Source organism: Phocoena phocoena, chromosome X, assembly GCF_963924675.1.
Source record: "Phocoena phocoena chromosome X, mPhoPho1.1, whole genome shotgun sequence".
NCBI classification, from domain to species: Eukaryota; Metazoa; Chordata; class Mammalia; order Artiodactyla; family Phocoenidae; genus Phocoena; species Phocoena phocoena.
In genome coordinates, this window is record NC_089240.1 from 16,660,780 (window position 1) to 16,674,570 (window position 13,791).

The 13,791-nt window shown below is 46.3% G+C and overlaps 1 protein-coding gene across 4 annotated transcripts in view; it reads right to left on the bottom strand.

Moving 5' to 3' along the window:
* The window catches only part of MAP7D2 (MAP7 domain containing 2), a 104,177-nt gene that overhangs the window by 36,317 nt on the left and 54,069 nt on the right, over positions 1 to 13,791 (bottom strand). For 2 of the 4 annotated variants that reach the window (XM_065900440.1, XM_065900438.1), the window contains 2 exons: positions 7,930 to 8,041; positions 4,767 to 4,877 (listed from right to left, as the gene is read on the bottom strand). In XM_065900440.1, the coding sequence (XP_065756512.1) occupies positions 4,767 to 4,877; positions 7,930 to 8,041 (223 nt within the window). Of the gene's footprint in view, positions 1 to 2,778; positions 2,902 to 4,766; positions 4,878 to 7,929; positions 8,042 to 13,791 lie in introns of all 4 variants that reach the window. The other 2 variants (XM_065900439.1, XM_065900441.1) reach the window with 2 other exon arrangements.

Sequence of the window (13,791 nt, forward strand, 5' to 3'; positions counted from 1 at the left end):
AGGGGACATGTGTGCTCTCGGGGACTGTACTTGTACCATCACGACACTGCCTCAGCCCTGGATGGCTTTGGGCCAGCTTCATCTTACTGCCCAGCGCTGGCTGGGCCTGAATTGATGCCTCAGGCCAGGTACAAGAGGTTCATACGGAAACTTACAGAGGAAGCCAGCTGGCTTTCGAAGACAGACCTTGATGGTGACTGGTCTGTGTCTTAACTGTCTAAGTCCAGTGCCCCTACATGGCATAAGTGAGATCCACACGGTAGGTTGGCCTCAGCCTGCTATACGAGCTCCTATTGATAATAATTCTGCTGTAAAGACACCGTGGCCAAGGACCAAGGGGGTGAACTGTGCAGAGAAGAACAGAAAAAACACAGCAGGCCTAACTGCTTTCCCTGGAAAGGCCTGCTTACCACGCTGGCCCCGGCATCGGGGAACTTGGATTTGGGCAGAGTTCCCACCGTTAACTGGTAAGAGTGGCTCACTGTGCCTAAGCTGTTTGTACAAACAACATGACTTACGCTGAACACCTGCTTTCCTTCTGAGTTTGGAATTTGGGTACGTACCTGGCAGGGGGTGCCCACATGACCAGCCCCCACTACAAACTCTGGGCACTGTGTCTCTAATGGGCTTCTGTGGTTGGCAACACTTCATACATGTGCTAATTCATTGCTGGGGGAACGTGTCCTGTGTGACTTCACTGGGAGAGGACACCGGGAGCCTGTGCCCGGTCTTCCCTGGACTTTGTTCCATGTACCCTTTCCCTTCGCTGATTTTGCTCTGCAGCTTTTTGCTGTAATAAATCATAGCTCTGAGCTCTCCTGGAGAATCATCAAGCCTGGGAGAACTCCTCCTGACACATTTCTCATTCTCAAAATGGGGGTACTTCCTACTTGCCAGGAATTTTGTGTTTATTTGTTTGAGATAGAATTCATACACCATAAAGGTGTACAATTTAGTGGTTTTTAGCATATTTACAAGGTTGTGCAACCATAACTACAGTCTAATTCCAGAACATTTTCAACACCCCCAAAAGAAACCCTGTGCCCATTAAGCACTCACTCCTCTTCCCCCTCCCCTAGTGCCTAGTACCCACTTATTTACTGTCTCTCTGGATTTGTCTATTCCAGGCATTTCATAAAAATGGAATCATAAAACTTGTGGCATTTTCTGCCTGGCTTCTTTCACTGAACGTAATGTTTTCAAGGTTCATCATGTAGCATGTATCAGTAATTCATTCCTTTTTATAGCTGAATAATATTCCACTTTATGGATAAGCACATTTTGTTCATCCATTCACCTATTGTTGGATATCTGGGCTGTTTCCACATTGTGGCTAATCTGAATAATGCTGCTGAGGATACTTGTATACGTCACTGTGTATGTTTTCAATTTCCTTGACTCTATACCAAAGAGCAGAATTGCTGGTTCAGGTGGTAACTCTAACATTCTGAAAAACTTGTCAGACTGTTTTCCAAGGCAGCTGCACATTTTACGTTCCCACCAGCAGTGTATAAAGGTTACAATTTCTCCCACATCCTCGCCAATACATATTACAGTTGACTCTTGAACAACACAGGTTTGAACCGCATGGGTCCACTTACACGCAGATTTTATTCAGTAGTAAATACTACGGTACTATTTGTGGCTGGTTGAATCTGCGGATAGGGAACCAAGTACACAGAGGGCTGATTATAAAGTTAAATGCAGATTTTTGACTGAGGAGGGCTGGTACCCCCAACCCCTAAATTGTTCAAGAGTCAACTGTATTATCCTTTTTTTCTTTGAATTTTAGCCATCCTAGTAGTGGGAAGTAGTATCTCATTATGGTTTTGATTTGCATTTCCCTAATGACTAAGGACGTTCAGCATCTTGTCATGCGCTTATTGGCCATTTGTATATATTCTCTGCAGAAACAGCACAACTACTTGGAAACAGATAGAACTAGGTAGAGGACAATATGTCATTTATATGTTATCTCACTGAATACACTATATCTTGGGAACTGACACGGAGACCAGACATGCCCTAATGTGGACACAGCATTACTCACTTGCAAAACTCACAGGGAACACTAGTGCCCATTAATATTTTTTTTTTTTTTTTTAGTCCCCATTAAACTTGCCGTGATGGTTTGATCTGCTTTGGTCAAGGAAGGGTTTTGACGGTGTGGCCCACTGTTTCTTGGACTTCAGTGTGTAGGTCTGGCGGGGCCTGAGAGGCCACCCTCCTACAAGCTCCCAGGTAATACCAACGCTGTTGGTCCACGGACCACCCCTTGAGTAGTGAGGCTCTAGATACCTGTTCTGACTGTGTCCATCATCGTGCTATCTCATTTAATCCTCATGACAATTTAAAATTAGTCCACTTTAGAGATGAGGAAACTGAGGCTTAGAGAGGTTAATTAACTCACCCAAAGTGGTAAGAGCTAGTAAGTGGTAGAGCTGGTTATGGGACTTCTGAGATTGCAGTTTATAGGCTATTTTACCAAACCGTCTTTTTAAAAAAGTCTACTAACCGCCATAGCTCACGAGATGGATTTTTTTCCCCTAATCCACATGCCCTCACTCATAAAATAATTTACTCACCTCCGTGACACTTGAGAGAAAAGAAATATAGCAACAATAAAACAGTGGTGGGTAGAAAATGTTATTAACCAAAGAAGACATTTCACGAAGCCAACAAATGTGAAGCAAGATACAAAAATTCAGGAATAACTCAAAGGCCAACCAATACCATTTGGGGCATTTTCCTCAGTGTCACCAGCTTGGCCTCTTTTACCTGAGTGACTGGCCTGCTCAGAGAGCATGAGTGCACTTCTGCTTCTGGCTAAAGAAGCCTGTGTGGGTGTCAACAGTCGCATAACAAGAAAGGTTTCCATGGGACTAAGGTGCGTGCGATGAGCTGAGGGATGGAATCAAATGAAAATTTTAAGAAGCGAAATTAAAACAAAACAAAATAAAATGCCTAAAACAACACAGTGCATGATGCAAATCAACTTTTGGGTGGCAGAACGAATGTGGAAAGAAAAAAATATTGTAGCAAAGGATGGCTTTGGAGCTTGTCATAGTAAAAGAAAACAGACGCTGTGTCATTTAGAGCTTGGGAGAGTGTGTTACTTCTCTTGGGGTGCCAGAATTCATTCAACATGCTATTACAGAATTAGCGTATCACCTGTATCACCCGAAGAGAATTAGCTCGTATTCCAAGATGTCATATGGACTCAAGAAACCATTTACTCACCAAGTAGATCTAACATTGGAAAAAAAGATTACTCCTACAAAACACTTGTTTTAGGCCCTCTGTTAGGAAATATTTCGTAACACACTGATTTTGTTAATGTAGAAATATGCATCCTTTCATACTTTTCCCAAGCAAGTAAGGGCAAAAATTAAATAAGAAACATTAAAAAAAAAACAGCCAACTAATTATCAGCTTTAATGGAAGTAGTAGTATCCATAATCTAAAATTCAGTGACTGAAATGTTGTTTTGGTGGTTTCAGAACATATTATATGATAATGGATTAACTTTTCAATGACTTCGCCTTCTTTGGGTATCCACTAGCCAGTAAATGGCTTGGGAACTTCAAATTTTCAATTACTAATCCACAAGCAGATAATTCAGTTGCCAACAATATATAATAACATACTGATTATCTTTACACATTAATCAATGCAAATATGAATTTAACATCAACTTGTAACCATATGAATTAATGGAAACCTATGGGATATACTCACAGATGGAACAGCTATACAGAATTAAAAGCATGCAGATGTTTTCTCATCCAGCTCCTAGTTAATTCAAGGTTTCCAGCGCTTACCCATGAACTGCATCAGCGAGCTTCAACACTGACACTTATGGGGTCTCTGACACACATGACAGACCTCTGTACTGGAGGTGCAAGGTCAAAGCCAGTGGCAAAAGACCAGGAACGCACACTGGCCTCTTCAGAGTCACAAACATCCTCCTGCTCACCTCCGGTGATGACTCGATGTGTTAAATACTCCACTGGCACCTGACACTTCTTCAGTGATGCTTTAGGATACGCATTTAATGCATGGAGAGCTTCCCTCCCTTCCTTAACCTACAAACTCTGAAAGGTAGCAATTCAGACTTTTAGTGCCTTCTCTGAGCCTCCATTAGAACACGGCTGGTTTTATATCTATTCAGTTTCTGGAACTGCCACCCGTCCTATACATACCACCTCTCACCTCAAAACAGAGTGCCAGAAAAGGCCACCCATCCTTTTGCCCTTTTAAAGATTTCATATTAGTTCTGAACTTCTGTTTTCAAAAGAGAAACGGGCAGGCTTACAAACCACAGACAAGAGCACAGCCCCATTTTTTTCACACATCTAAGTCTCCCACGTACCTCTGCCTCATCAATCCCGCTGTTTCTGGCTAATCAACAATATCGCACCAATAACTGGGCAGTTACTTTTTTAACAGTCACATCTGCCCACTGGTCAATTAACCCCAGGCCAGGATAACGTCTACACGCACTGTGGAAAATGGAAGTCTCTTTCAGACTGGGAGCATAGCATGAACTCCTGTCCCTATTCAACAATGACCTGGTTGTGAAGAGCGCGTTGCCACTTTCCAAAGTCCCACTAGTGAGGCCCTGGGGCTCCCACACACAGATCGCAAGGCTAGGAGAATGGGGCTATTTGCAGAAGGCTCAAGAGGGGCTCTCTCAAAGACCGACGTTAACACGCTCACACTAGAAAGAAGAAAACTGGAGAGACCAGGTCTACACGTTCACTTGCCTCGGTCTGGGGAATAGGACATTGTCGCGGTGGATGAAGACAGGCGCTTACTCATGGGAGGCTCCGTCTGCTTTGGCAAATTCATGGTTGATGTTGAAAGTTTGTCACATGCTGCAGAGAAATGCATTAAAGACATTGGTATTCACACCACTCTAGACTAAGAAACACATTTCCCAAAGTGTTCTTCCTGTCCTCATCCACACGCCTCCAAAACCACTGTGGCACAGCACACTGCTTCCAGCTCCCTGCCCTCCACCTGGCACGTCTGGGAACGCCCGGGCCACAGCAGCCATCCATCTGAAGCAAGTTCTTCTCTTCTATTGCTCAACTTTGTGTTTCTCTTTGATTCCAATGTTCAACCTCACTCAGCTGTTCAACTAAAGCCATGCTAATCCCACCAGCCAACCCTTTCCTTGTGTCCAGGGACTTTTAAGTAAATTCAGACCACACAAAAACAAAACCAACCTGGACCCAGAGACAAAGCACCACTGCAAAATGTTCTACGATCTGACTGAGACTGGGGGAGCTGAAACCGGACTTTTTCTGAGGTTATCTAGAGCTCAGGTTGCAGAGAGAAGTAATTTGTAAAGCAAGGAGCTGTATTTAAAGCAGAACAACCTTTAGCAGTTGGTTTCTTCCTTTTATCAAGAGGTAGGGTCACAATGGCCCTTTCTCAAAGGCTATGACTGTTTATGGTTAGGATTTTAAAATGTGGTCCTGGGTTTGGTACTCTTAATTTCCCACCGTTATCTCAGACGGGCTTCTAAATGAAACGACTGCAGCAACCCGAGAGGCGCTGACAGTGCCAGCCAAGCCACAACCGAGCTTGAGGCAAAAGGAAAGATGTGTGGCCCCAGCTCTAAAGGCAGCAAACTCATCAACAATATTTTCAAAATCTACTCTTCTACTCACCTTGTTTTCAAATGAGAGAAGTGTCATCTTTGACAGTTTCTCCTGACCAAGTGATGACCCTAAATAATTTTTAAATAACTTAGACCGAAGTAAAATTATCATACAGTCTGTTTGGGTATAAATAAAATATTTAAACTTAAAATGGTATGAGTTTTCATACACCTACTTTTCAATGTTTCAGTTTGAGTATTTTAATGTTCTGGGGAAAATAACCATTAGAACTTACATAAAACCATGTCTCTAGGGGTACACACTTCCCCCTTTGCCTCAGGCTCCGATATAGCTCAGCATGGTACTGGTCTTTGCAAATTCAATATTTTGTTCATCACAGACTGTTCTTCAATAATTTTGATTAAAATATTCTTTTATCTTGATTACTGAGATTTCTGCCACTCCCTTAAACTAAGTGCTCCAGTCGAGTACCACACTCACCTCACCCTGTCCCAGGGCCCTGGGTACGATTCCCAAGGTGTCATTATCAACTCTACCTGCCCCTCTCTGTTGGGGGAAGGCCAGTGCCCATATGACAGTGAACGCGGCCCAGGCGGCAAAGTCTCTACTACTCAGCAACACCAATAAAAATTATTCTTTGTCAAAGAAACGCTGGAGACCAAGGATATTTATTCCTAATGCTATAATTTGACCCTCTGGGTGGCTGGGAAATATTGTATCCCTTTTACATCTTGTTTTTTCTTTACCAGTCAACCATGGGTTGAATTTCTAAAGTCACTATTAAATGGGAACAAGGTTCTGCTAGTTCTATTCTTGACCTAGACCCTAAGAATTTCCCAGGCCTGTATATGAAACAGAGAGCCTATTAGAGAGAGGAAATCAAGAACAAAGCCAATTTATCTCCTTGTTTGGGTTCACAGTGTTAGTACTGGTAAACTCAAACACCTCTCCAGGAATCCATCACATTAATACCCAGAACTCCGTGTAATTGTAGGTTCTGGTAACCAGAAGTGATTGAAATACCCTACTACTTAATGCCTAAAAACCAATGGTACATGAGAGCGTTGAAGATCTAAACGCACAGAAGTCAAACACTGACAAGATTTTCAAGGCAGAAGTTAGTGAGCTAAAGATGAAATGTCTCCAGGGTACTAGGATGTAAGGCATGCACGCTCCACGATGACGAACAAAGAAATATGGGCATGTCATTCACTTTCTAGAAAAAAGTTCTAAGGGGTCAGACTAAGAAATCAATTGTAAAAGTGCTTGAGACAGACACAGTGATGGAGGAGGGTGACCGGGACAGTCATCACAAAATGCCATGGCACAGTGATGCTTGGATATACCGTTGGTGGACTCAGCAGCGGCGGCAGTGGTCCCTGGGTCCGGAGGGAGGGTGCTGGCTGCTAAACCTAGAGGAGGGGGTGGGGTATTTCCTGATTCACCTACACAGCAAAAAAAAAAAAATCAGAGCAAAGACAGGTAAAAGAAAAAAGTCCCAATTTCTGGTTGACTCTAGTTTCTATTAGGAAATCAGAAAAAGTAACTGAGATGGGTTGTTGACGTCTCAAAAAAAAAAAAGAAAGAAAAGAAAAGTATATTCACTGACAAAAGGTTAAAAGCACAATACAGCAAAGTCAAGAAACCGTACCACTCATGTAAACCCATTTGCTCTCAGAAAGAGCTGGTATACAGCTCCTGCATAACAGAATGGCAGACACAGAAAAGACACTAAAAAGAGGGCAAAACCACCCAGGGACTAGTAACAATCCATACATTAAACATTTGAAAATTTAAAGATGAGTATGAACTGGATAATGAAATAAATAAGTCACCTTAAAACAAAACTGAAAGAGCAACAAAAATAAATAATGTGGAGGGAAGAACCCCAGCTCCTTTTAGGGGGGTTACTGCTGCTCAGCCTTTCCCCGTCATGCTGCAGCCATGACTGAGCCTACTGTCATTGACCTTCCCTGAAATTAGGTTACCTCTGGGCTTGCTAGGTGGATCCGGTTAACCAGGCTCTACATTCATTTTCTTTGTTTTCCTTTTGTTTTACCTCAAAGCCCAGTTACTGTATCAACTGCTGTTTGTGAGCAAGAAGAATGAACAGACCCCCTTCGCAAGAAATGCATACACAGGAAGCTTGGCAGCTTTAAACATCACATCCGAAAAAGGTACCTGCAGATCGGTACAAAGCATCCCCCAGATCCTGCGGGTGCCAGCCTGCCCGTGATCTCCCTCCTGCCCCAAGATCTCCCCACCGGGCCCTGCGATGCAGGGACAGCCCTTCACTCACCATCGCGTCCTCCCGGCCCCGCGGCCAGTGATGCTCCCCACGAGCACTTCTTCTTCAGCTCCAGCTGCTGTGTGCGCTCCAGGGACCTGCGCATCATCGCCTCCAGCCGCTCCTGCCCGGTTCACGCAAGAGACAGCAAGATTAACCACCCAGCCCCGCGGCACTGCTGCACCTCCGCGCTGGGTGGGGGTGGGGGGGTGAGTCACCAGACGGGTCTCTCGGCTCAGCATCCAAAACCCAGGCACTCGTGCTCTCCCCACCACGCCAGCGCCTTCTTAGTGGGCGGAGAGTAAACAAGGCGGCTAGTGCTGGCTCCCAGCCCCAGCACCTCTTCCCTCTCAGGGGAGAGGCTGCTGCCGCAGCCAGGCCTTGATTTGTTTAAGAATAATGCCAGACAAGCATTAACTCCTTGAGGCCTGTCCCATCCAGTAGAACTGGAATTGTGCTCTAGAACCAACTGCATCCTCTCTTGTTGACAAGCATCAAGGACTATGATTTGAGTAAACTGAAATATAATTTGAATTTTAATAGCCTTAAGCATAACTTTTTGGGGGGATACACCATGACTTTGAAGTCCATTTTGCAAAGTCCCATTTTCCTCTTAGAACGTCTTAAAGGGGAATTAATTGTTCTCTACATTATAACACTTTTCTGCTACGTAGTATCTGGGGATAATACTGCATATTTCAAAATTCAAGAGACAAAAGTAGAGAAACTCCTGTCCACAAAACCAAGCATCTATGCATTCTCAGAGCTAGATGCGGGGGGGGGGGGGGGGGGGGGCGGCAGGGGTAGGGAGGAAGAACTAAACAGTTTTTAGCCAGAAGAGAAAAACCACCAGGCTTCTCTCCTAACAGAGCATTTATCAAAAGCACTCCCCTGTATTAACCAAATTGTTCTTTTCATAAAGTTGGGCCTGACGGCTGGCAAGTCTTTCCCTGGCACTGCAATGACACTGCAAATACCAAATCCGCTCCCTGCCTCCACTGGAGAAGGCCCACAGGGTAAACGGTTACACAGACACCTTTTCACCCTCATAAAACCCCACCCTGAGGTGCTGCAGGAACTGGGCTAATCCTAGCCCAACTTCAAAACAAAAAGATGCTATTTTCTCATGGCTTAAATAAACAAGCAAGCAAAATTAATTTAGGGCAGCACCAACTGAGTGACCGTGACTTAAGGATCAGGGAAAGGCTCCTTTATTTCACTCAGTAGAAACACAAAAAGGTCACTTAGGAGGTGCCTGGATCTATCCCTTTTGTCCACACCAGAGGGATGAGATGAGCATTCTCCACATCTCAGCCTCCTCTGCATAATTTCTCCTCCGAATAGCGCTTTGCTAAAAGACAGCTTCTCCAGGGACCTGTGAGCAGAAAGGGGATTTCTTTCCTCCTGTAAGTCTCAGGTTTGTATTTGCTATTAACTGCGCTCTAGTTTTTGGCTGAGACTCTACAACCATGAGTGTGCATTTTCTGGCAGAATCCTGTTCTCAAGACCCTGGCCCATTAAATTCGGACAGCCAGCCCCAGCGGTTTGTCTGAGAAAAGATGAGGGCTTGGAGGAACTAGAACTTCTTGACTATTTGAGGACTGAAGTCTGATCACTCAAGACTGGGGCTCGATAGTATTCCTTTATATGGATTTAACATCAATTATTTAACCAATGACCTGACTTTTTTACATCTTCATTGGAGTATAATTGCTTTACAATGTTGTATTAGCTTCTGCTGTACAACAAACTGAATCAGCTATACATATACATATATCCCCATATCCCCTGCCTCCCACCAATGACCTAATTTAAGTGTTGAAATCTTTCACCTCAGAGTGAATTTAGTATTGAGTGGGTTATGGGAGATTGCCTACGTGTCAGAAAGACCTCACAAGACAGTCCTTGGGCTTCCCTGGTGGCGCAGTGGTTAAGAATCCGCCTGCCAATGCAGGGGACATGGGTTCGAGCCCTGGTCCGGGAAGATCCCACATGCCACAGAGCAACTAAGCCTGTGCGCCACAACTACTGAGCCTGTGCTCTAGAGCCCGCGAGCCACAACTACTGAGCCCGCGTGTCACAGCTACTGAAGCCTGTGTGCCTAGAGCCCGTGCTCTGCATGCAACAAGAGAAGCCACTGCAATGAGAAGCCCACGCACCGCAATGAAGAGTAGCCCCGGCTCGGCGCAACTAGAGAAAGCCCGCTCACAGCAACGAAGACCCAATGCAGCCAAAAATAAATAAATAAAAAATAAATTTATTTTTTAAAAAAAGCCCTTCATCTACTAGGAGACTGTGAGAACAAAGAACACCAAGACTCACAGCCAACCGAATCACTGAATAGCTATCTAGGGGCATAGTTTTAAGGGAATGTTCATCCAAAGCCAGACCTACTCCTGAGCCTTTCGATTTGAAGAGCAGGATTGCTAACATGGCAGTTTAGAGCACTGGTTCTCAAATGGGAGTGAGTCTGCATCACAATCACCTGGAGGGTTTGTTAAATCACCAGTTGCTGAGCCCCGCCCCCAGAGTTTCTGAGTCAGCGGGTCTGAGGTGAGCGTGCTGACAATGCATTCCTCGTAAGTGCCCAGGAGATGCGGGTGCTGCTGGTGCTGGGATGGTGCTGAGAACCACTGGTTAGAGGAAAGGCTGAGCGTGAGAGAGCGTGTGCGAGAAAGTTCAATCACATCAGAATGAACGGTGTTAATAAATATCACAGCTGCATACTGCATACTGCAATTCCTGCCAAGTTCTGGCTCTCCTGAGGATCATCTGATGATCAACAGAGGAGGGGGAAAGGGCAACGCAGATCATTGTCCCTAGAATATCCTCTATTGGGTGGGGCTTAGTGGAAGGAAGGAATGAGGGCAACTCACCCTTGATCCCTTGAGCTCTGGCCCTAGACCTGCCTGGATGAACTTAGAGGAGATCCACGACCAAGGTGGTGCACTGAGCTGGCCGAGCAGTATGAAAGGCCTCCAGCAGGGCTTGGCCTGACCACTGTTACCCAGACAACTGTCTCAGGAAGGAGTGGAGGGCTGACTGTGCCTTTTCCACTGCCCTTACTACATGTGTTCTGGGGATGACCGCATGGGGACAAGCCCCCAAATGGTCCTAAGCAGGGCTCTGTGGAGGGCCCTTCTCCCTGCAAACAAACGTCCACATCTGGCCAGAAAGCCACGTAATCACCATGCCCCATGCCAGCCAATGCCCTCTGAGAGCAGTCAGCTCTCGGCTTAGTGAAGTTCTTGCTTAGTTGAGTTCAGAAAGTTCTCATTTTTACACCCAGCCTGGTGGGTTTTGTTCGGTATCAAGCAAGAAGAACATGAGAAGTTGTGATGTGTTCAAGTAACTTACAGAGATGAAGGTGCTCTTTGAAAGAGGTCTTTCCTGGTCTTCAGTTTCGCATGAGGAACACGGAGGTGGCTTCACCAAATACCATTTTCCAGGGCCCCTAGTCATGAAGCTATACTCCCCTGAGTGGAGAAGGGGTGAGCGCATTGTGCTGTCAGCCTTAACCCAGGCAGATGACAAAAGCTTGTTCCAGAAGCTTGATTCTTGGGAGCTGTGTGGCATGTGAAGATTGGAAGAACCCACCCGTAGGAGAAGGCGGGCCTCCAGCGAGAATGAGCTCAAGGTCAGAGTGTCAAGTGGACACTGGACTCCCCCTTCGCAAGGACAGGCCTGACCAGCTTCCAGCCCTCGACACCTCTGGGAGCTAGGCCAGCTGTGATGCCCACTTCTGTGTTGGTGGAGAGGAGGCCTCCAGGCCGAGTCTGGGGCTCACCCACACGGATGTGGGGCGTTACCAAGAGCGACATCATGGAAACAGTCCTAGGCACTTGGAGCCAGGGCAGGGCTGGTGGGGGATTGAGGGGTCAACACGCCTCTTATGAGCTCCTAATATCAGACCCACAGAGGCAGGAGTTTGTGGGCAATGCAAACACTTTCCAACAAGCTACAGAAGCAAAATGGAACGAACCATCTTCCTGCGGAGGCTTCTCGCTGGTTGACAGAGACAGGCCCTGACAAAAAGGACTTAAATCTGGCACTGAGAAGAGGATGGAGAGTCTCCACAGCCATGTGCCAAGCAGGCAGCAGCCCTCCCAAAGATCTCCAGCGAACCACGGGGGCAAATGCAAAGGCTTTCCTTTGGAAAGGGCTCCCGCAGCAGAGACCTATCTGTCCTCTCCAAAGATCACCCATGAGAATGCCAATCGGACCTCTGCACTAGCAGAGCACTGATGATGAGGTGATTAACAGGCCAGCCTGCATGGTGAGAGTCCCTAAGCTCCACCTGGGTCTCCGGGGGCTCAGAGGGCTGGAGCAGGTGGTGGAGGGAGCCCACTGCTTCCTCCGGTTGCTCTACACCCATGGGAGGCCCAGCTCTCAGCCCTGCCCTGCCGTGTGTGGGGAGAAGAGGGGCGCAAGCTCAATCTGTGTTCGTGCTGACCACGGGCAGGCAGCCTGCCCCACTCCCCACCATCACCACACCAGGGGTGAAAGGGAGCACACAAAGCAAACAGGAAATTGTCCAAAGCACAGCCACTAACGAGTCAGCTGCATCAGGACCAATCACCCGGCATGACATCCCCTCATCTGTCACACGGGTCCCTCAAAGGTGGACCCGTGTGACACTGTCAGGTGTGGCAGAGGCTCAGGAAGCGTCTCCCGTGACTTCACAGCACCCCTTCCTGGAAACGGCAGTGACACACATTCCCTGCAATCAGCAGTCCCGCAGGAGGTCAGGAGTGGAAATGGAGAGAGCAGAGAGAAAAGAGAGAAGCTGTGAGTCAAGGAAGGGAGGATGGGAAGTTAAGGGGCAAGTCCAGCACTCACGACAAATACCCAGGCTGGGAAAGGAGAGATCCGCCCCGTCACTGAAACAGCCCCAATGCACCGTGGCTTTTCTCTTGGTCTCTACACTCTGTGCCATGATCTTTCCTGGGTAGCTCTCTCTTGACCTTGCTTCAGCCAGGGTCAGCTGAAGACACTGAAGGGAAGCTAACATTTCTGAGCGACTACTCTGTACCAGGTGCTTTGCTGGCACTTTCAGAAGTCACCTCTTTTAACTCCTATGACCACCTCTGTTTTGGGCTGAGGAGACCGAGCTAGAGGGGTCTGAGACTTGGCCCTGGCTGCCAGCTGCTTAGTGGGAGGGCTAGGATTTGCACCAGGAGCTAACAAAGGCAGACAGTGATCGGGCTGCGAAAGCAACAGTGACTGTGGCTAAGACCCTGGCTCAGGCCTCCATTCACTAAGAGGAACAAAGAAGCCGCCATTTAAGCCTGTGCTCTGTGGGCAAAGATGGGTCTAATTCTGTGTATGTGAGCATTTTTGTGTTTTTTTTCAATTAAAAAAAGACAAAAGGGTAAAGACAGGGATAACAATTCATAGATTTAAAAAATACTGAATTTATACCAACATCTCTGTATCTCATAGTGTTGGCGATTAACCTCTATATTGTTCATACTAAATGATGAGTCACAGTTTGTTATACAGCAGAAACTAACACAACATTGTAAAGCAATTATACTCCAATAAAGATGTTAAAAAAATAAAATAAAAAAATTGAGTAATATTTAAAAAAAAAATCTAAAAGAGAATGAATATATGTATATGTAAAACTGAATCACTTTGCTGTACACCTGAAACTAACACAACATTGTAAATCAACTGTACTCCAATTTTAAAAAAGAATTAAAAAGTATACAGTTAAAGGGGCTTCCCTGGTGGCGCAGTGGTTGGGAGTCCGCCTGCCGATGCAGGGGACGCAGATTCGTGCCCCGGTCCGGGAGGATCCCACATGCCGCGGAGCGGCTGGGCCCGTGGGCCATGGCCGCTGAGCCTGCGCGTCCGGAGCCTGTGCTCCGC